The sequence below is a fragment of the Lichenostomus cassidix genome, chromosome 2 (genome assembly GCF_008360975.1).
Source record: "Lichenostomus cassidix isolate B80296 chromosome 2, HeHo_3.0, whole genome shotgun sequence".
NCBI lineage: Eukaryota > Metazoa > Chordata > Aves > Passeriformes > Meliphagidae > Lichenostomus > Lichenostomus cassidix.
The window spans coordinates 23,587,998-23,609,050 of record NC_139482.1 but is presented as its reverse complement, the minus strand read 5'-3'; the positions used below and the strand labels follow the sequence as shown (position 1 = coordinate 23,609,050).

The window sequence follows — 21,053 nt, the reverse complement described above, 5'->3', positions numbered from 1 at the left end:
TTCCACAGCTGGGCCTAAAAAGGCTAAAATCATACTGTGCTACTGTATGACATGCTAAACCAGAGAGTTATAATGATGTAGTGACATGGCAAGGAAGTGTTCTGCTTTGAGGAATGTTCAGTGATGAACTAGGCATTCCTGCAGAGTGGTTGCTTTCATCTGTGGAATGGTGGTCCAGTGGCCAAAGCTGCTTCATTTAGTCCCACTGTTTGAGCACTCTGAATAGCAGGAATGCTCTCCTGTAGATTTTTACTCCTCTGCTTTGTTACACAGCTTTCTGTTTCTTTTCTGCTTATTTTTCTACAGATTGGAAATATTTGACTTTAACATGGTACACATTTACCAGCATTTAGTAAGTTTTTTTTTTAATCTCGTTATCCATTACTGAAAGCAGAGCTAGTAAAATCCTCAGAGTTCCTTCAGAAATGTAAGGCTTATATTTAACTTCAGTATTTCAAATCTGATTGTAAAAACTAAAAGAAATAAAAGCCTTCACTATCGAGTATGAAGACTGTGACATGACACCTGGGCTGCTTCAGAAGCAGCGTGGCGAGTAGATCAAGGGAGGGGATTTTGCCCCTCTGCTCACTCTGGTGAGACAACACCTGCAGTGCTGCATCCAGCTCTGGGGGCCCCAGCATAAGAAGGATATGGACCTGTTAGAATGAGTCCAGAGAAGGCCATGAAGATGATCTGAAGACTGGAACTGCCTCCTATGAAGACCGGCTGAGACAGCTGGGGATGTTCAGCCTGGAGGAGAGAAGGCTCCAGGGATACTTCATGGTGGCCTTTCAGAACTTAATAGGGTTTTACAAGAAAGATGGGGACAAATTTTTTACCAGGATCTCTAGTCAAAGGACAAAGATCAATGGTTTTAAACTGAAAGAGGGTAGATTTTGACTGTATATTAGGAAGACTTTTTTTACTATGAGAGAGATGAAATCCTGGATCATGTTGTCCAGTTTTGGATGCCCCACCTCCCAAAGTGTTCAAGACCAGGCTGGATGGAGCCCTGAGCAGCCTGGTCCAGTGGAAGGTGTCCCTGCCCGTGGCAGAGCATTTGAACTAGGTGATATTTAAAGGTCACTTCCAGCCCAAACCACTCTATGATAATTTGATGGGTGCTGAGAATCTAACTTAATTTCTATGTGAGCAAGATTATTCCAAGAGTGTGTCCTTTGAATAGTGATAGAAGGCAATGAACTCATTTTCCAGAGTCACAGTGTGATCCACTCTGTGTACTGCATCATGGCTGAAGGTGTAATTGCATGTGTTGTTTCTTCTTTCACTGCAAAAGCATAAAAGTCAATTTTCTTTTAATTTCAATTGCACAACAGCTTAAATTGATCTGTGTAAGGGCAGATGTGCTGTTATTACTCATTATCTCTTCCAAACTAAGTATTTCTAAACACCCTCCCTTTAACCACCATTTGTATCATCAGAGCCTGTGGTGCAGAGGCATAAAACTTTGTCCCAGACCCTATTTCTGGGCAAAACTGTATGATTTTGCCAAATTCAGAGAAATAAAACAAGGTACAGAGTCCTGTAGATGCCGAGCTCCAGAATTGCTTGGTATGTGACTCTTCACATACTCCTGTTAACATTTTGGGCTAAAATACTTCATACAAAACATTTGGAAAATATTAAAATAAATTTTTTAAGTAATTACAATCTAGTTTGTGTAAGTATTTCAAACTTAATCTGCCAAAAAATCCCCTGAAATACTTTGCTAGTCTCTTCCTGAAATTTCCTTTGCTTTTACATGCAGCCTCAAAGAACTCCTCATCCAAGAGCCAAGAGGGGTATTAGCTTTGGCTTTCTAAGGACTGAAGAAGTAGGGGGGTTTTTGGCTACTAATACATGGTAGGCATGGCTCATGATTTACATTCATTAGAGGATGCAGAAGTACTGCACGCACCCACACCTACATGTAATAAAAATGGGATTTGTTCCCGTGCTCAGCCAGATACTTCAGCACTCCCCTCCTAAGTAATGCCCTGGCAGGTGGAAGGAATCATCCTCTAACTCTTTTAATGCTTTAGTACCTTTTCTTTCATAAAATGTTCAGCCTTTCCTTAAAATCTTCTGTAAATCTTAGTGTATTTTAAAGTCCTAGACAAATAATTCTCATTCAAAGTGCATTTCTTGGCTTTTTTAGTTCTTTCAAAGTATATTTGTGTCTGTCATATTACCCAGTCTAAGAACCACCATCTGCAGTTTTCTCTGTAGTGTGTATGATCACATTGGCTTCTCAGATATAACATGTGGAGGCTTTCAAAACTTTGTGATTACCTTAAAAATAGACACAGACTATTTGTACTAAGAACCACCATCTTCAGTTTTCTCTGTAGTGTGTATGATCACATTGGCTGCTCAGGTATATCATGTGGAGGCTTTCAAACTTTGTGATTACCTTAAAAATAGACACAGACTACTTGTGCTTTGTAGTTATTTTCTTCCTATTTTTGTCCAGCTGGTTGGAAAGGATTTAGTCAAATGGAAATCTAAGGTAAAATAACCCCTTTTCATTGACTGGTTTTAAATGGAAAAATGAAGTATCAAGCATTGCAGCTCCCATCTAAACCAAATGAATCGATAAAGTAGAATTATTTGGTCATTCGTTGTGTGTAATTCTGAAATTGCCTATTTGCTATGGCTGATAGTTTCAGTTTGTTAACACAGCACACACTCGAGATGCACTTCACAATCTCCACCAGGCAAGCTAATGGAAATTGTGATCTGTAAGAATAACAACTGAGTAGTCATCACACAACTTAGCATTTGGGTCTCTGAGACTCCCAAAAGGAATGAGATAAGCAGCAGGTGTCCTAGATGCCTGTAATTTTAATGTTGTGATGTCTTTTTGTGCCTGACACCTGAAATTGAGAATTTGGAATTTTTATTTCTCAGGGGATTCCAGTATGAAAAGGAAGGTTAGACAAAACATCTAGGTACTGTATAAAGGCAAGCCGAAGGGAGTACAGGAGTAGAAGGCAGTAGATACATCTTCTGCCTTGCCTCATCTTCCTGGACACTTGGCTAGAGGCTGTAAGGAGACCCATCTCTCTGCCTGGGACTGATGGTCTCCAGTTTTCTTGCATATGAGAAATAATTGAGCAGAGCTCACCATTTTTACTGGAGATGCCACAAGATCCAGGTGCCACTTAAACCGTTTCAAGATCACTGCAGGCTAATGGCTAGAGAATGCGCTGGGAAAATAGGAGGGACTGGCTCTACTCCCATCTCAGGCATGGGGATTAAACTCATGGCATTTCCTCTGCCTGACAGGGCTATAACTACAATGCTGGTCTGCACAAGACCTGGGATTATGGAAGTGTATATAGATGTAAGGCTCATTCCTGGCCCGAAGCAGTAGCCTAAATTAGGAACCCGGGGTATAATGTCCCACTGGGAGTGAGTGGGTAATTTTAATACTTTCCTCAACAGTATCAGCAGATTTGGCTACACAAACAGACCTCCTCCCTGGATTTGAACACCTTAAATGCTCAGTAGCAGGATCTGCTGGCTTGCCTTGCTCACATGTGTCTGCCCAGTGTTTCCCAGCCCACCGGTAATGCAGGCAGAGCAGGTTCATGCCTCCCTGTGCTGAGTGTGAAGGCAATCCACAGGGAAGGTCTGCAAGCCTTATCTAGGTAAGAAAACATAGAGACCTTGGGGTTTGAGGTGTGTCCCCAGCTAGTCACCCTAAACCACAGGCACTTGAGAATACTGCTTTGCACATCCCACCTTGCCTGCCATGTCACACCTGAACCTGGATCCCCGGAGATGGGGGCAGAGCCATGCTGGTTTTTTCCTCTGTCTGGGGGCTGACAGGGCCCACCTCCTGGGGTTCCCCTTGTGTGAATCTTTCTGACTCCCTGTTGTTTCTCTTCTGCCCATTGACCCATAATTTGTATCTGCATGTACCTTTTCATTTCAATGAGATCATCATCCTTGATCCAGTACTGATGCCACCCTAAGTCTGCTGTAGTGTTATGGGCCAGTCTTATGGTTAAAGTAGAAAAAAACCTCTTCTTAATCAGGGGCTTCATAGTTTGATTGTTAATATATTGTTGTTCAACAATTCTTGAATTATTTACCACTGGAAAAGACTTCTGTGAAAGAGAAAGACAGAAAAGGTGCTGGATTTTATCTGGCATGTCAGCCATTCCTGTGGTTACAGCTGGCTAAAAGAAAAATGACTGGAAATAAATGGACTGTCTAAGATTTAGCATGGGGAACAGCTCTTACTCATTTACTCATGTTAACACAGGGGAAAATATCATGTTAAATATTTTACAGATGGCTTTTTTTTAATTAGGAGAGACAGGAGCAAGAAATGTTTTAAATAGCTCTGTCAGTACATAATAACAAATGTTCACAAAATCTCATGAGGATAAGATTTACCTGCACCTACATCTGTAATCCAACATGGTGCTGCAGGCACTCTTGGCACAAAATGCAGGAAAAGCAGACATATCACAGGTAAATTCAACTGATACTGATTTTGTTAATGCTTTCTAGGTCACAATACTGTATTAATCTCCGTGCTATTTGTGGAAACTTGTGTATTTTAAAGCTGTTGACAGTTTGTAAGGCAAAGTGCTTCCTTTGCCTACTTGATACTAAGTCCCTACAGAGGCAGCAGCAGTGATGAGGCTAACAAGAACAGAGGCAGCCACCAGCCTGGCTTTACACCACGCTGCAGAACAGAACACTTTGCAGGGCAGTGTGTAACTGCATGAACACCACATGCATGCTTGTACCTCTGCCCACTGTACAGCTGTCCAAGAGCCACTGTTATAGACTCTTCATTAATCTTTATTGTCAGTTTGAACCAATGCAGACTGCAGGGAAGAGCCTGGAAAATATGCAGACAATTCCAGGTATTTTGCTCTGATCTAGCTGTCCCGTTTTTTCTTCAATTGAATTGCCTACCATGGATAGTCAAATGCAAGTTTGCAGCCCACAGTGTAATTACATATTATTTCTGTATCATTTCCATGTTGCATTACCTCTGTGACAGCAAAATGGTTCTGGCAAGATTCAGACAGTAATAAGACTACTTCTTATTAGAGACAACTCCTCCAAACTCTCTTTGCCATCATTTTGTGCTTTATGTAATCTCAGTGACATGACTGCAACGATGCCATTGGATCACATGTGCTGCATTGAAGTGGAAGTGTCACAGCTTTATTACATTTCAACATTACATATTTCTGCTTTAGATGAGAATAATATTTCCTTTCCCCTCTGAAAATGGGTGACTTCCCAGACTATTAAAGATGACAAAATATGTTATAATGCTGTTGCTGAGACAAATGTTACACGAGTGATTGTGTTGTTCACTACATGTCAAGTAAACTAAGCATCCAAGTCCGTGTGCCTTTTTCCCATTAAATTCATGGGTTTCAAATGTGTTGGGTGCTCACAGGATTGTTTGTTCAAGTAGAAAACACCTAACTTCTAGTTTTTAATCAGTCTGAAAAATGAAGATGTGTGAGTGCTCACTGTGTTGCTGTGGCTGAAGGTGATCACAGCCATATGTTCTATGTTGCTCAGTGGTCTGTGAGACATCAGAAGGCAAGATGTGTTTTGACAAAAGCTGTATTTCTCATTTTAATGGAGAACTTACGTTTTAATAAAACTTCAAATGATGTGTTAATGCAAAGAGCTTTGCTTGCTTGAACTCCCACAGCTGTGAAGCAATAAGATTATACCTGGTGGCCCCTGGATATTTTTCCCAGATAGGCTGGGTGAGTGTTGATGTAGAAAAAAAAAACAGAAAACCAAAAAGTTGCTGATCCAGTTCCCTTCAAACCTGTGGAATCATGTCCTGCTCTGCCTCTCCAGAACTTTGAGCTGAAGCAGCCATGCTCAATGGCCTGAAGCTTATGCTGCTGTGTGTGTATCCACAGCCCAGCCACCAAGCTCCATTAGGAGCATGTAACCCCATGGTGTTGTTCCCAGCTTCTCTTTTCCTGCCACACGTGGTTGTTCACCTAGCTTGAGATTACTCCAACTCTGGCTTTCTCTAGCCTCATAAATACATCTTCTGAGCTGCTATTGCACTTATCTGCAAACTGTATCTTTCTGGGTTTTGTAGGTCAAGTTTTGAAACATCCAGAATATTCATAGGTCTGCAGCTCTATATTAGGTTAGAAGCCTCTGAAACAGGACAACTGAGGTAGCCTCAGCTGGCAAAGACATAGTGCTTAACCCAGATCTGTTGCTGGTGACACACTGTAGCGTGGCGCTGTAGCCCATGTCATCTGTACTCACCACCAGAGGTTCACAAAGGAAACTAAATTTAAAGCATACCATCCTCCAGTTAGATCAAACTTGAGCAAATGTGAGGCTGGGGATGCACAAACAACCACGCACACAGAGTCCACTCTAAGTCTAAAAACATGCTTGAACACGAAGAGAAGGAATTTATTTTAACAGATAAAATCCAATACTTCTTTTTTTGTTGTTTAATTCCCAGAAGGGTCATCTACAACGTGTCTCTCCAGGAAGACTCCACAATGAAAAAAACAACCCAGAGTTGCTTCTTACTCATCATCCTTCTAATTGTAAGTACAAGAAAACTGAAGTGCTCATGACACCTACCATATCTAAACCTGTGTTGATGTTCAGAAAAATAAGTACCAAGTTATACTTGTTATACTTCACAGGTGAAGGAAAGAGTTCCCTTACTAATAAATTTCAAAAGAAGATTGATAAAATGATCTAATAAAAGTTAGAATTTGAAAGCATTGTTTCTTGGTGAGACAGAACTGCAAGTGTGAAGGTCATGCATATGACTTTTCATTTTTGTGTTTTACAGGCTACAACATATCAGTGGCATGGGAACATTTGTGTTTGAAAAATGCTCTTAATGTTCTGTGAGATAAACTGACTTAAGTAGTGATGAATTCTCACTGTTTATAGTTGATCTGCTATTAGGAAAACAACTGAAATGAAAAATAACAGAATAAAGTCTATTTATTTAGTTCAAATGCTATTTTCAACTGTTTCATATCAACATTACATTTATTTTAATATGTGCAACATGGCTGAGTAATTGTGGTTCTAAATATTTGGTAAACTAATTTCTGCCTGACTAAATACCTCTCACATAAATTGAATCCTTTTGCCAACCTCTACTTGTGAAACCTCAAATCATTAGTGATTATCATGAAATCATAGACATTACAAGCAGCCAGAATTGAGAATACTGCCCAGTGCCTCAGTTACAGAATGATCAGCATATGTCTGAATGATGCTGCTGGGAACAAGCACCTCGCTACCCTGTTGTGATACTAGTAACTTGCATGATGGTTGTCACCTTATTCCCCATCTGACTCTATCTCTGCGTTCCTGAAGGAAGTTTTCTTATTCTTCTTGTGTTTCTTAGTTAGCTCCTCCTGCATCTCTACTTCTCATCTTCTTTTTTAACATCTGAATGTGAAATATCTCTGTGCATCCCCTCATCAACTCCCAGGTTGTAGAAAATATGTTGGAGACTATAAGCGGCTACTCTCCCTGGTTTACTCATTGGGTTGTGTCTCTCCTCATCTCTCAGCCTAGCATAACTTGTCCACAGTGCTGTTTGCCACTTAAATTTATGTAGGTAAAAAGAAGGAAAGAAAAGTAGAGAACAGTAAGAGAATAATGGATAGAAGGAGGCAAAAAGAAAACAGTTAAACGAGATGATGGAGAACCCAGGAGAAAAGCAAAGAACACATTACTTCAGTAAAATATTGAATTCAACATTCAGGATTAGGACCCTCTATCAAAGAAGAGCTGGACAGCAAGAGAAAGAATTGAAGAGACTTAATATATGTCTGCTAACTCAGTCCCGAAAGAATTTGTCCAGAATTAGTTAATGATTTGAGTAATCATCTCTGTGCTTGAGAGAAGTGTTCTACCCTGTGGCATACTGGAGTATTCTGGTATTTGTGACCATTTATGGCGGCTGTTCTACCTGTCCTGCAAGGGTGCATGGGACAATGCATTGGCTGTGAAATCACCCATGGTCAGAGATGTCTGTAACAAAGAGCCTGAGAGAGACCAGCTTCCTTCTGGGTTTGAATCCCAGCTGATCTGCATAGCTTGATAGGGGCCTTGACAAAAAAGAGCAACTCTTCCTATAAAAAGCTGATGCCAAATGAAGAAAGAGATCCAGCTTATTTTTCTCCCAGTCAAGTGACAGGACTGTAAATATGCTGATAACTAAAATTGTCACCAGCACTTCTGAGCATTTGAGGTGCTTTGACCTACAGCATGGGTTTGTAGGTCAGCCCTGAGCAACTGATCCTTGCCCTGTTTTCCCCAGACCCTTTAAATCTCTCACCCATGAGAGCATGTGTGTAATGCTAGTTCTGTGCTCACTCCTGCAGTACCCCAGGGCTAAGATATCCTCCAAAAACTCTTCTGTGAGATCTGCATCTGCATTCATTTTAAATATCTTTGCACCAAAGGACACTTCAGCTTCTGACTTCACTGGATAACTTAAGCACAAATTTCCTTACATTTTCACTCTTCCAATCTCTATGTGCCCTCTTTCCCAATGCAGCGGGCATACTCCATTCTCCTTTGACATCTCTTAGATTAATTTCCCTTTTGGTGGGGAAGAAGCCACAGCACAGAAGCAGACCACGAACAAACTTTGTTTCCTTCATTAAACTTATCCAGAATACCGTTGTTATAGCAAATATGAAAAGTATTTTGCCTCAGTCATTTAAAAAAAAAAATTCCCCATCTGTAGATGGTAGAATCCATTCATTTTTTGCATTTTATTTATGGTTTGTAATGAGTAAGAGGTGTCTCTCTTTCAAAAAGACTGTTCCCCCTCTGTTGCTTCTTCAAATCACTCCTTTGTTCTGAGAACTGTGAGACATGACAGGCAATCTCTGAGGCTGAGGAAAATATAGAAATTAAAGTGTTTTGTGACACAGGCAGGAGTGACCTCCTATCCCTCTCCTCTACCCACCCCACCAGGCATCCTCTGGATCTTCCTTCTTTGATGACTTGATGACTTTGATCCTCTCATTTGTCACCTGCACTCCCAGTTGGTCCCTGCTAGCTGTTGCAAAGCAACACAAACTTTTGAGGTTCATGTTTGCTCCGCAGGGCTCCAGACTCTCTGTTTGTGACATTTATCCCACTGTAGGTGCTGGTGTTCCCCTGTGGTGGTCACCATTTTTGAGTAGGGGAGACTTTTACCTGTAATCTCTTTTCTTAGGGTAGCTGTGGTTTCCTAGTACAATCTCAGTGTTGGAGCACACCCTGCCCTATATACAGTGTTAGCGCTTTACAGAAGCCATCCTCAGATTCATTTTGTATTTCTCCTTCAATATTTTGTCACAGACCCTTCTTACTTGGTGTGCACAGACATTCCCTCCCCATCACCTCCTTTAGACTTGTCACCAAGGGGTTTTGGTACCTTCTGATAAAAACCATCTCTTTAATGTATGTGACTTTTTTGCGCAGAACAAATAGCACTTCTGTGCACAGATCCATAACAACGCATCTTTGCCAAACAAAACCTGAAGCATCAGTTGTTACAAGACCTAATTTAGAAATAAAAGCAACTCTTTATTTTCTTCATCTTTGATGTATTCCCTTGATTTTGGATGCATGATAACGCATTACCAGATAGTCCTCTGCGATTCAAAGGGAATTTCATTAGAAAATTCAACTGTTCATTATGTCTTAGTTCCTGATTTATGCCTGATGCTCTCTAGTTCCTGGCAATTATTGAGAGCCACAGAATGTGACTGAGATTTGTTTCCTCAAGTACGTGAGCCCCTGTGTGCTGGAGCAATTAGTTAATCTCCTCAGTGCACATTTCTCTTCACAAGAAAGATGGAGCATCAGCACAGTGTGCCCAGCAGCAACAAACTGCTGAGAACGAGGAAGAGGAAGCAGGTTTGGGTCTCTTTCCTTCATGACCAATCGAATTTTCAGGCCATTGAGAGAAGCGATTTGTGTTCTCTGCTTTATTTTGTCAAATAAGATCTGTGCTTACAAAATGGCCCTGGAAATGAGGATTGATGAAGTAGTTTTTCCCACATTTTACAATTTTGTGTCCTGAGCCAATCACAACATGCACAGTAAGGACTAAATGGATGCTGCAGCTGAAGGCCACACTACTTTCAATTAGGCTCACTAGACCAATATTGTATTTGAAAATAAATTCATTTTGATCAAAAAACAAATAGTGGAAATTCATTAAGTCCAAATCTGCCAAACTGTTACCAAGCCTCAGTCACAAAGCTATGTAGAGTCCAGTACTTCTTGCCAGGTCCTGAAAGATTTGTGAATAATTCCTGTTCACAAAACATTGAAAATTAATCATATGAAAACCTAAATGTAATTTTTGGTAACTACCCAAACTGCTGTTCTTTGGAATACAGCTGTGGTACTGTGAGTTCAAGCCTTTAGAACCCATCAGTAAAGCACCTGCCACCGTGATAGGGGAGCCATCCATGGTGCCCCTGTTTGATCCTCACAGCTGGGAGGGCAATGTGCACTGCTGGGGAGGTGTGGCCACAAACTCCACTGGGCTCCTGATCATGCCCAGCTCAGCGGCTCTCACCACACATCTCTGAAACCATGTCTGTGCAGGTACTGTGAGAACAAGCCTTTTCCTGCTTAGACAACATCTCTTCCAGCATCTGGTCCAGTGCAGACCTCCCATGGGCCAGAAGAGCTGCTGAAGATCTGTCACAACCTCTTTTATTTTGCTTTTTCTGAGCATTCTTGCTGTCTGGCACCTCTGGGAGCCCAGGGGCTTCCCCAGGCTTGGATGGTGAGACCCCCTGGGTCTCATCACCTGAGACCAAGCCTTTGGAAGCTGCTGTTCTGCATGCACATTTCCATGTGAAACTATTTATGGGTTGCTTCACGCTGTTAATATGTGCACTCTCAAGTTCTGAAGCTGTTCTCACACAATGGAAACTCTGGAAAGAAAATTGCTGATATTTTAAGGTGGTAAGAATTAGTGTGAGATTTTGAGACTCAAGCTGCCCATAGTTTCCCAAAAAAGAGGAATGCTGTATTCTGTTCTATTCACCCAGTTTCAGGGGTGATCTGGACATTTTGACTGCATCTTTTCTTTTTTTAAAAACAAGGCTGTTGCTATGCAGCTGATTGCAGTAGAGAGCCATCTCACAAGATGATAATCAGGGCTGCAAGCAAAAATCCATGAAGTATTCTGCAGCCCTCTTTTAAGCACACAGTTTTCATCAAGATAACATGCAAGTAAAGCTTCTTCAAGTGAGCAAATCCTGCAGAAATGGAAAAGAACTGCAAGATTTGTGACTTGCTTTTCATTACAACCTTCTCTTTATCTGCTGTGCCTGATAATCTCATGCTTGTTTAAACAGCTGCCAAAATCCTCCATATCAGTCATATGGGATCCCGCTGAGATAATTACCCTCCTGCTCCAACAGCAGTAGAGCATGGGAAAATTCTAATATTCAGTGATTAAGTAGAACATGTCATGTTGTAGTACTTCCCCAAACAAATTTTCTGCTGCTTCCTAGCACACTTGTGATGGATAGAAATTATTATCTTTACTGAATACCGTATGCTAATGACCTTCCTAAGGTATCACACTTGTTTTCATATCTGTCCTAAAACTAGCAGTTGAGAAAAGTAGTTCAAACATAATCAAAGTACAAGAGGGGCTCTGCAACTCATCTAAATCATGCTGAGCTCTTGCTCTAAAATGTGATCTATCATAGAACAGGAGTTTAGTCATCCACAAGTGATGACTGCACATGGTAGTTTCAAAAGAATTATAACAAGTGAATGTTTTGGTCTGCTGAAATCAATAACCAACAGTTAAACCACCCAGAATCTGAACTATATTTTGACTCAGCTCAACAATAATTGTTGCTAAATTACTGTATTTAGGGGAAGGAGGGAAGAAGAAAAAGCAAAGAAAGCTGCAAAAACCAAAGACAACTACAAATGCCTTCTTTTCCCAAATGTCATGTGTAGTTATTGTTAGTGTCCTACAAGCTCCTTGATGGTGGAAGAAAAATATTTGGGGATGTTTGTTCATCAAGTCCAATATTCTGTGGGGAAAAAAGTGAAAGAATTTTATGCTTACTTTTTCTGGATTCTCTTGCAGAAATGGGCACAGTCTTGCACAGGTTAATAGCAGTTGTCTCTCTTACAGAAACCAGGGCACTATTTGTTCGCTCCTTTATAATAATGAAGCCAAATTGCTTTCTCTAGAATCCTTTATTCATTCTAGGTATAAAGTGAACTTCAGCATTCCCAGCAGCCTGTAATGAGAATTCTCTTTATAATGAAAATTCACTGTCTTGTAGCAGTCATTTGTCACGTGGTGGCTTGGTGGTCGTATGTATGACGTCATTTACTTGGACTTTTAGGAGTGACATCATATGTACGGCTGCTAAACTGCTGCATGGGACATCATTAAACAGTTTTCTTCTGAAGAATTCAGTGCATTTTCAGGCAATGGTCACATTGATTCTTGTGAATTATTTATTTCTCTTTAATAAAGAATGTTTATAAATGAATGAGGTATTCCTTTATTGTATAAACATCATTTCTGTTTCCATCTGAAGTATCTGATGAATGGATGTGAAGGCTTTTTATTGTGCAGTAATGGACTCTAAACATTTAAAATTTGTTCAGTATTTTTTAGGTTCAATATTTGTTGGTAGTTACCAGGTGAAAATTAATTGAGCTTGGCTTTTTTTGTGGTGCAAATGTGTGGTTTAAATCTTAATTCCTAAAATACATTGATATAACAATTAAAACGTAGTAGCAGAGGTGAGCCCTAAACATTAATTCCATGAGGGCATATACGACCTCAGGCACACAGAGATCCATGGGACATTCCCAGCCTCTCCCATAAACATGATACACACTAAGCTTTCCCTCCTATGTAGCCATACCCAAGCCAGTGCTATTTCTGATAAGAGAATAATGACCCAGAGATGTTTTTCTGACCCATTTGACTTCTTCTGATCCCTGCAGTAAAGAGTGCAGGAAGACTAAAAGAAATAATAACTCTGACATCACAAACTGCACCAAGATTCTTGTCTGACTGAACTGCAGGTATACAAAGGCTGGATCATCAGCCCACTGGACTGGCTTTAGGAGGTCAGGCTTTAAGCACAGGATCCCAGGGTGGTGATGGACCTGTGATTCTCTTATGCATAGTAAAAAACCCGGTATTTCAAACACTTCTCCACCTCCAGCAATCCACAAAATTAATATTTCATTAATCTGCTGAAATGGTAATCTGATTTTAAGGCAGAAGAAAATTGTGTTCAAGATTCCAAGGCCAGCTTTTCAAATCAAGGCAAATAGAAATAAGGAATAGTAATCAAAGGAAAGCGTACACAAAAAAGGGCATATCACAGACAAACAATTCCAGTGACATACCTATGTACAACCCCTTAATTTGATTTTGCACACAAGCTATTCAATTACATAAAAAGTGCCTGGAAAGAGTTTTAGGCAATTAACTTTGAAAATCTGAGTCATTGTGTTTAGTAGAAAGAAAAAGAATGAAGAAAAAAGAAAAAAAAAAAAGGAAAAAAAAAGATCATTTAAGAGACAGCTGTAAATCTAATATTATTCTTCCAATTTTTATCCAAACTTGCTTTCGTTTTACTGGAGGCCATTAAGTGATTTCCAGTGATGAGCTTTAGTGACACAACTCATCCACATTTTTAATCTCTCTGAGTGAATTCCTGGCTTAAATGTGGTCAGTTGAAATTTTGCTGGCAATTTCAGCTGGGCAATGATTGCCTTGTAGAGGGGCAGTAGAATGGGCCTCCTGGTTACATGGCTGAGCACTCTTACATAATTTTTTACACAATCCAAGGCATTTAATCCATCCACAACCACAGGTACTCTCTACCTCCAAGTATCAAAATACTCTAATTGACCTGTACCAAATAAGAGCTGACTTCTTCAGGAATTACACACTACAAGTAATGAAACTTATCTATAAGAGTAAGGTGGTTTGAGTGTCTGAATTGTATTTCACCCCCCAAAACCATCACCTCACACATAGATGTGCTCCCAAACTGGCCCAGAAAACAGAGAAATTGTCAAGAAGAAAGGCATTGCTGCAGAAGTCTTCCTATCTTCCTGTGATGAAACTGTTATTTCTCTCTTGAATCCAAATAGCTTGGCACTGAAATATTATTCAAAATAAGAATGGGGAAAATTAGCATGGAGTATCTATTAATCACTTCAGAGAAGCACCAGAGCTTGTGACATGGACATGGATATCAAGGGCTAAGAAAAAGCTGACAGTGTCTGAAGAACATCATCTGTACTTTCCTGTGCTGGGTTTAGGATTTTGTTTGGCTGGTTTTTAAATGATTCTTGGGGACTCCAGCTGCTCCCCTTAGCCTTTTTAAACAGGATCAATGATGTTTGGCTTTGCTTCTATATTTACTGTTCTGACTTTCCAGATACTTAATTTTGCACTTGAATGGCCAGATGAAATGTTCCAAATGGCTTCATTGGCCAAGTATATCTTGGGGAGGAGGGGAATATACATACACCTAAAATTTATATGAAATTATCTCTGCCAGAAAATATTTTCCATCTTATTCTTCCTATTTTATTTCAAGAACCTGCTTAAGTGCAACCAGATTGACTCCATGTCCTCCAGCTAGCAGGTGTATACAGTTGAAAATGTCTGTTTCAAAAGAGATTAGATTAGATTTGATTTGATTAAATTAGGAAAACATAATTGATTAAAGAGCATAAAAAGATTAAACTGACATGGTTTTGGCACAGAAGTATCAGGATAAAAGTAATGGCTTTTTTTTCAATTAAGTCAAGCATACTGTGGTTTACCATGTATTTTACCAAGGTGTTTTAGTGTGCAAATGGGGGAAAAATAACATATTGATGCAATACAATTGCCTGTGATATGCAATATAAAAGGGGAGAAAAATGTAAGAAGTAAGTCAATATTTCAGCTTTCAAACCTGTCATGTTTTCTGTTCAAACAACTACAAATGCATGCTTAAAGATCTCTGTACTAGCATTTGCTCTAAAAAGGTCAAGTTGGTGTGTTTATGAGAGACCTAGATTTTGAAGCAGCCTGCAAATGAGTCTGAATGTGTTTGTGATGGCTTTAGTACCATTTAGGATAGTGGAAAATAGAAGGTCGTGCTAGGAAAGTGCTACAGCAACATTGCTTTTACTTGGGGAAGCAGAGGAACTAATAATTTTCCTGATGCAGGATTGAGGCAGAACAGAACAGAACAAACTAAAGCTCCATGCTTTCATTTCTGCTCATAGACCTTGGCTGTACAAGGGAGAGAGGGAATGAGGGATGGAGGGACAGAGGGAGGGACAGACAGATGGATGGCAAAAGAACATAACTGACCTCTCTACCTGATATCTTGCCTTCCAGAGGCAATGATCCTTTCCTGTAACCTGCAGGCAGCTCAGAATGGGATAATTCAGAAGATGCCACTAGATCAAAGGGGACCTTGCTATTTAGACTATCAAATCTGGGGATTCTGCTTAGGTGCTTAACTAGGAGCTAAGATCAGGTATCAAGGTTTAAACTCTACCATGTGTTTCTATGACCTTGGCAGTTGCAGAAGCTCAAATCAGGTGACATAAAACATGAAACAATCAGTTCAAAGCAAAGGCTGTGGCACTGAGGTATTTTTGCACTGTGCAGAGAGAAATCAGCACAAGTGAGCAGAGATACACAGGTGTAACTTTGGGAAGATAGAAAATTCTCTTGCAGACACTAAATTAAATGAAAATACTTTGAAGACTTTATCAAGTGTTTAGTGGTCCTTTTTTTTGCCAAGAAAAATGGCTGGGTTAAAATCTTCTGTTTTAATGAGGTAAACTAATAAAATTTAGCATTTACTTTGTAAATAGTACAAGGCCCATCATAATGGTAAACATATGTGCAAATTAAAGACCTTTGAAGAATACATAATAGAAATTTCTGGTCCTCACTTTTTTTTTCTTTATTTAATCCTCTTTGTTTATTCAGTTGTACTAACAGCTTTTCCTTTCTATACAGAGAATTGTTCCAAGTCTTTCTTCTACTGTAAATTATACTGATCCTACATTAGAGCCTGTAGTAACTGAAAATTCAGTCATACGACAGAAGATCATAGATTCACAGTTCAAATGCTACGAGAGGATGAACAGAGCTCCTCCATACAAGAAAAAAGGTAAAAAGGATTTTTAAAAAAATCTGTATTTTGCCATATGTGGTTATATAACTACATAGAAATATTTTCTTCTTTATACTAATCCATAGTCTTTCTCAGGGTGCAGTTTCCTTTCTACAAGCAGTAATCAAATTCACACTTAGTTAGCATCCTCCTAAGTGCAAAGAAAGAAAAAAGCCTGGAAGGAGCCCAGGGAATGAATAGCTCTTCCTTCCTCTGTCATCTACATTTCTGGCTCAGTGCTTTGCTGCTTTAATCTCTCTTGTCCTTGCTTTGGGAATGGCATTTTCCTGAACCACTCAGCAAGGTCACACCTGATTGTGAGTGGGAACATCTTAAATACATGTTGTTCTGTTTGCTCCATTCACTGTTTCAATTTTTTCTCATGTATGTATTGACTGCTGGCTGTCGTACTCTGTACCAACACAAGTTCCATTTATTCTATATTCAGCAGCAACAATAGGAAAAAAAGGTTTATAAAATACTGGGCACTCATCTTTACAGAATATGGGCCATATATGAAGATTAACAAAAGGGGAAATGACAAATAATAGTGGTGCTGCAATTGCATAACATAAATTGTCATTTCTGATTGGGACTGACTATTCTGGTCACTTTTTCTCATGGAAGATATGAAAGAAGATATGAGGAGCTAGAGAAAAAACTATCACAGGTAGTGTGAGACATGCAAGTGAACAACAGATATTGAGGACACAGTTTAAAGGGAAAATATTTTTTAAAAATTAACAAAAACACCCAATCTAATGGAAGTCTTGGGGATAATGTGGGATTTTTTTGTAATACAAGAATGAAGACATTTTTACAGTTCTTTATCTTAAAAACTTTACTGGATTCTGTAAGACTCAAAGAAGGATTAGATGTTAAGATAATCAGGTCTTGATGCAGAATTGTTTGGGAATGAATATAGAGATACCCACTGCTGAAAATCGATTTTAATTCAGGCTAATAATGGGGAATATCCACAAGCAGTTACATAGGGTTATGGGATAGAAAGAATGATATTTCAGACATAAACAGCCTTTTAGTTGCTGGACTTGTGGGGAAAGTAGATTATCATTTCTTGTTAGATTACTCTTTTAGTCTCCAGCTCTATAAACACCTAATCTTTGCATCTGTTGATAGTAACCATTGGATTCACCTTTTTTTGCACTTGGCTTGTGTGATAAGTTGCAAAGGGCTGTTTTTCCAGCATGAGCTGTGAATTCCTATGTATCAAGACATGAATTCCTAGGAGTGTTCTCAAGGGCAGCATTGTCACAGGAGGACAGCAGGACATTCCTGCATTCCTTCAGCTGGCAGCTAGATTTAAGTGATGCCATTAGGGGCTGTGATTTTTATAGCAACATGCACTTAATTCATTTGTAACTCAGAATGAAGATAATGGGTGATAATGGTGTCAGTGCCACTGAAGTTGTGTTCTGAGCTGAAGAAATAGTAGAATTAGGAGCTCAGGCACATGGGAACACATGACAGCCCTCCAAAACAACACAGTGTGTGTGTGTATATATGTGTGTATATGTATAGATAGACAGAGATAAATGTGTGCATATATATATCCTGTTAGTTACCTTGAAGACAAGCCCACAATGTATAGATTGACCTATGTGATTATTTTTCATCAGCCCATGCAAAGGATTTAAAGTTTTAAAATTCAAAATTCCCTCCAACTCCATTTGGCACTACCTTTCAAATACAAGCTCAAGTTGCAGTCAATTTCTACTCTTCCTTTTCTTTGATATTACAAAAATATTCCTGAAAGTCTTTCAGATGTATTTCAAAGCTACAGAAGAACATGACAATGCCTGAAGGAAAGATAAACTGCTCATATGATGATTGGTTTATTAAGTGAACAAGTAGCATGAGCCCATTTAACTGAAAAATGCATAAAATTTTAGCTAATGATAAAAAAAGGTATACATAAAAATGTCTTTTCTGAACAACATCTAATCTGGAAAAAATTTATTTTGAAAGCTTTATGCTTTCAATTTATAATTGACAACTACTTCACTTACAAATAGTTATTGGTTCAAATTTGAACGATTCATATGTCTTTTTACAGGTTTCTTGCTTCAGTAAGAAAGTTTATGTGTCGATAGTTTCAAAAGCACTGGAAGTAATTAGCTGCCCATATTTTAATAATTTTCAGTGTTTATTAGGTGCCTTCTGTATTATTATTTTAAAAACAACTTCCATTTTGATACTTCCTCAGGCCCAGAGCAAAAAAAACTAAGATGTATCTTCTCATTCGATTTCACTTCAACCTGATGGTCTTGATGATAAATACCTTTTCCCCAACAAAAACTGATTTTGAATGGAAAATAACTAGGAAGTATAGGGGGGGTTTAATATGTTTCTTGTATAAATCCACAATGAGTCATGTTACATTTTACAGCAAGCAGTCTTACAGCACAATTTCTGAGGACCATAGTATGTACAACCTCTGTAACAGGGATCAGCAATGAGCCGTATTCTTCCTCCCTGGCATTGTGTCTTGGTTTGAAAGACAGGTGTCTGACAAGAGAGGTTGAACCCTCCCCTAGAACAGAGGATGTGATTTTTCTTCCCCTCCTCCCTCCGAATTATTTAATTTTGTAAATCAAGGGCTTTCAGGCAAAGGTATGGGAAAAAAGGAGTATCAGTTCTTTACTAGTATCTATAAACAAACAATAACAATAATAGCAAACCACAACTAGAACCAGAAAACCAAACAGCAGATAACTTGTGAGCTGCTGAGCCTTCTCCCGTGTGGTGCAATCACGGTTGCAAGCAGCAGGGGCGCTGTTGAGCTCCCGGCCGGCCAGGGCAGGTGCGATGACTCCCGAGCAGCTGCAGGTGGCGCTGTGGCGCAGGGTCAGGTCAGCGTCCAGTAGCCGCAATGGCAGACAGGCTGAGAAACAGGCAGGGCAGCGAAAGCAGCTCGGAGCAGCGAGAAAGCAGGGCAGCAGGAGCGGGCGCTCTCTCTCTCCGGCCAGCGAGAATTTCTGCAGTCACAGCAGACGCCGCAGTCTCGTGCGGCAGAGGGCGGGGGCAGGCAGCAGGGGCCGCGGGACTCTCCCGGCAGCAGCCACGAGGGAACGCAGCCCGGGGAGGGAAAACGTGCCCTTCCCCGTGAGGAGAAAGGTTGAATCAAAGCTCACCCAGCCAGGAGAAGAGGAAAGAAACAGGGCACAGCTGGATCCGCTTTGGTCCAAGGCGAAGAGCAGCAAAAGAGCAGCCTCTCCTCTCAGCGTCCAAACCACGAGAAACTGTTCCCAAGGCTGCCTCTTCCCTTACCGTGCCCTGCCCAAAGCCCAGCTTTTGTCTTTTACAAAAGACTTGATCGCTCTAAACATCTAACTATTTGTTGCTTAGTAACAGGAATGGGAAGAAATTCTCAACCCCCGACACATTGCCACTCTCTGGGGGGCTGGGAACATCCCTCCAAGCTGGGAACATCAACAGCACTACCGTCCCAGAAGGGAAATTATAAGGAAAAGATCACAGCTTGCCTACCTAGACAGCATCAGCAGGCAGAACCTGCCTGTTAGAGATCAGTCTTGCACCTGCTTCATGGGATTTGTAGTTCCATCGCCGATCTCTGGGGTTGAACAAGGCAACAGCCTTACAGGGAGCTGGCTCTGCAAATGTTGCTTTTAGTTGGGATGTTCCCACAAATGCTTCCTACCTTTACATTTCAAACAACCAATTTTCAGACCTACTGAGCAGCAAAAGATTAAATGAAAAGAGGGTGCCTCACAGGTCTTTGGGTACCACTAGTGTTCATGCTTAGAGCTGAGGACAGAAAGAGGATCAAGAAGAGAAATTTGTAGGACTGGACCCTACATTCAATGTTCAGTTCAACAGGCTTTAAAACATACCTTTCTGGTAAAATAAACACCACTAACATGAGGTCAGCAAAAACAAATACTTTGTAGTACCTGAGTGCCACACTAAGTGTAAAAATAACAAAGGGGTATAATATGAAAAAAAACTTGATTGTCTGCAGGCAGCAATATTCCTCAAGAGGCTAGAACAGAGTGGTTCAGCAGGGACTTTTTGTTGAATTAACTCCTGTAATCCTCTTAATTGTCCAGGTCTGTTCTGCAACCGAACATGGGATGGCTGGTTGTGCTGGGATGACACACCTGCTGGAAGGCTCACTGCTCAGAATTGTCCAGATTATTTTCCAGACTTTGATCCAACTGGTACAGTATTTCTTTTTATCAGTTTGTCTTTCAAAGGATGTCTTCAGAACATTTGTGCCATTGAGTGGATGCACTCAAACCAGTGGCATTTTTGCAGCACTGTGAAATCTCAGAAAGTTTGGTTGAAATTAAAGCACATTAAGCTTTTGGGTTCCCTAATTTACATATTTTCATTTTTAAAATGTTTTATATGTATTTATATTTATGTAAATGTAACTCATGGATTTATGGAACCTAGTTTATGAAAATGTCAGCTTCTGAATTACAACATCAAAATATTCTTAGCACCTCATTCTAAGCTTTTATAATGAAGAGAAAATGTTTATGTGCATGAAATATATATCAGTATATTCTTTGTTCAGTTCTTATTGGAAAATATCATTTTATGGAAGAAGATGAGCTGAAATAATGTTCTCTCAGTCTCTGAGTTTCAGTTGCTAGCTGAATTCTTCATACAAATAGCAGAAGCAGACTGAGAGAAGTAATTGAAGAAAGTTTAAAAGGAAAAATAAAAAAATAATGGCAGTATTTCTAAATAAGCATCAGGAAATATTAGACACAAGTTTAACTCTGCAAGGAGTACAGTTTGAAGAGAGACACCGTTGTGTGTTCCATGCTCAGGACATGTTGCTTATAGGTGGTGCTT

At 39.9% G+C, this 21,053-nt stretch overlaps 1 protein-coding gene across 3 annotated transcripts in view; it reads left to right on the top strand.

Moving 5' to 3' along the window:
• Positions 1-21,053, top strand: part of CALCR (calcitonin receptor) — a 154,776-nt gene that overhangs the window by 78,202 nt on the left and 55,521 nt on the right. For 2 of the 3 annotated variants that reach the window (XM_085050727.1, XM_085050726.1), the window contains 3 exons: positions 6,488-6,575; positions 16,049-16,202; positions 20,297-20,407. In XM_085050727.1, the coding sequence (XP_084906853.1) occupies positions 6,528-6,575; positions 16,049-16,202; positions 20,297-20,407 (313 nt within the window). In that variant the 5' untranslated portion in view covers positions 6,488-6,527. The remainder of the gene's footprint in view (positions 1-6,487; positions 6,576-16,048; positions 16,203-20,296; positions 20,408-21,053) is intronic. The other variant, XM_085050728.1, reaches the window with a different exon arrangement.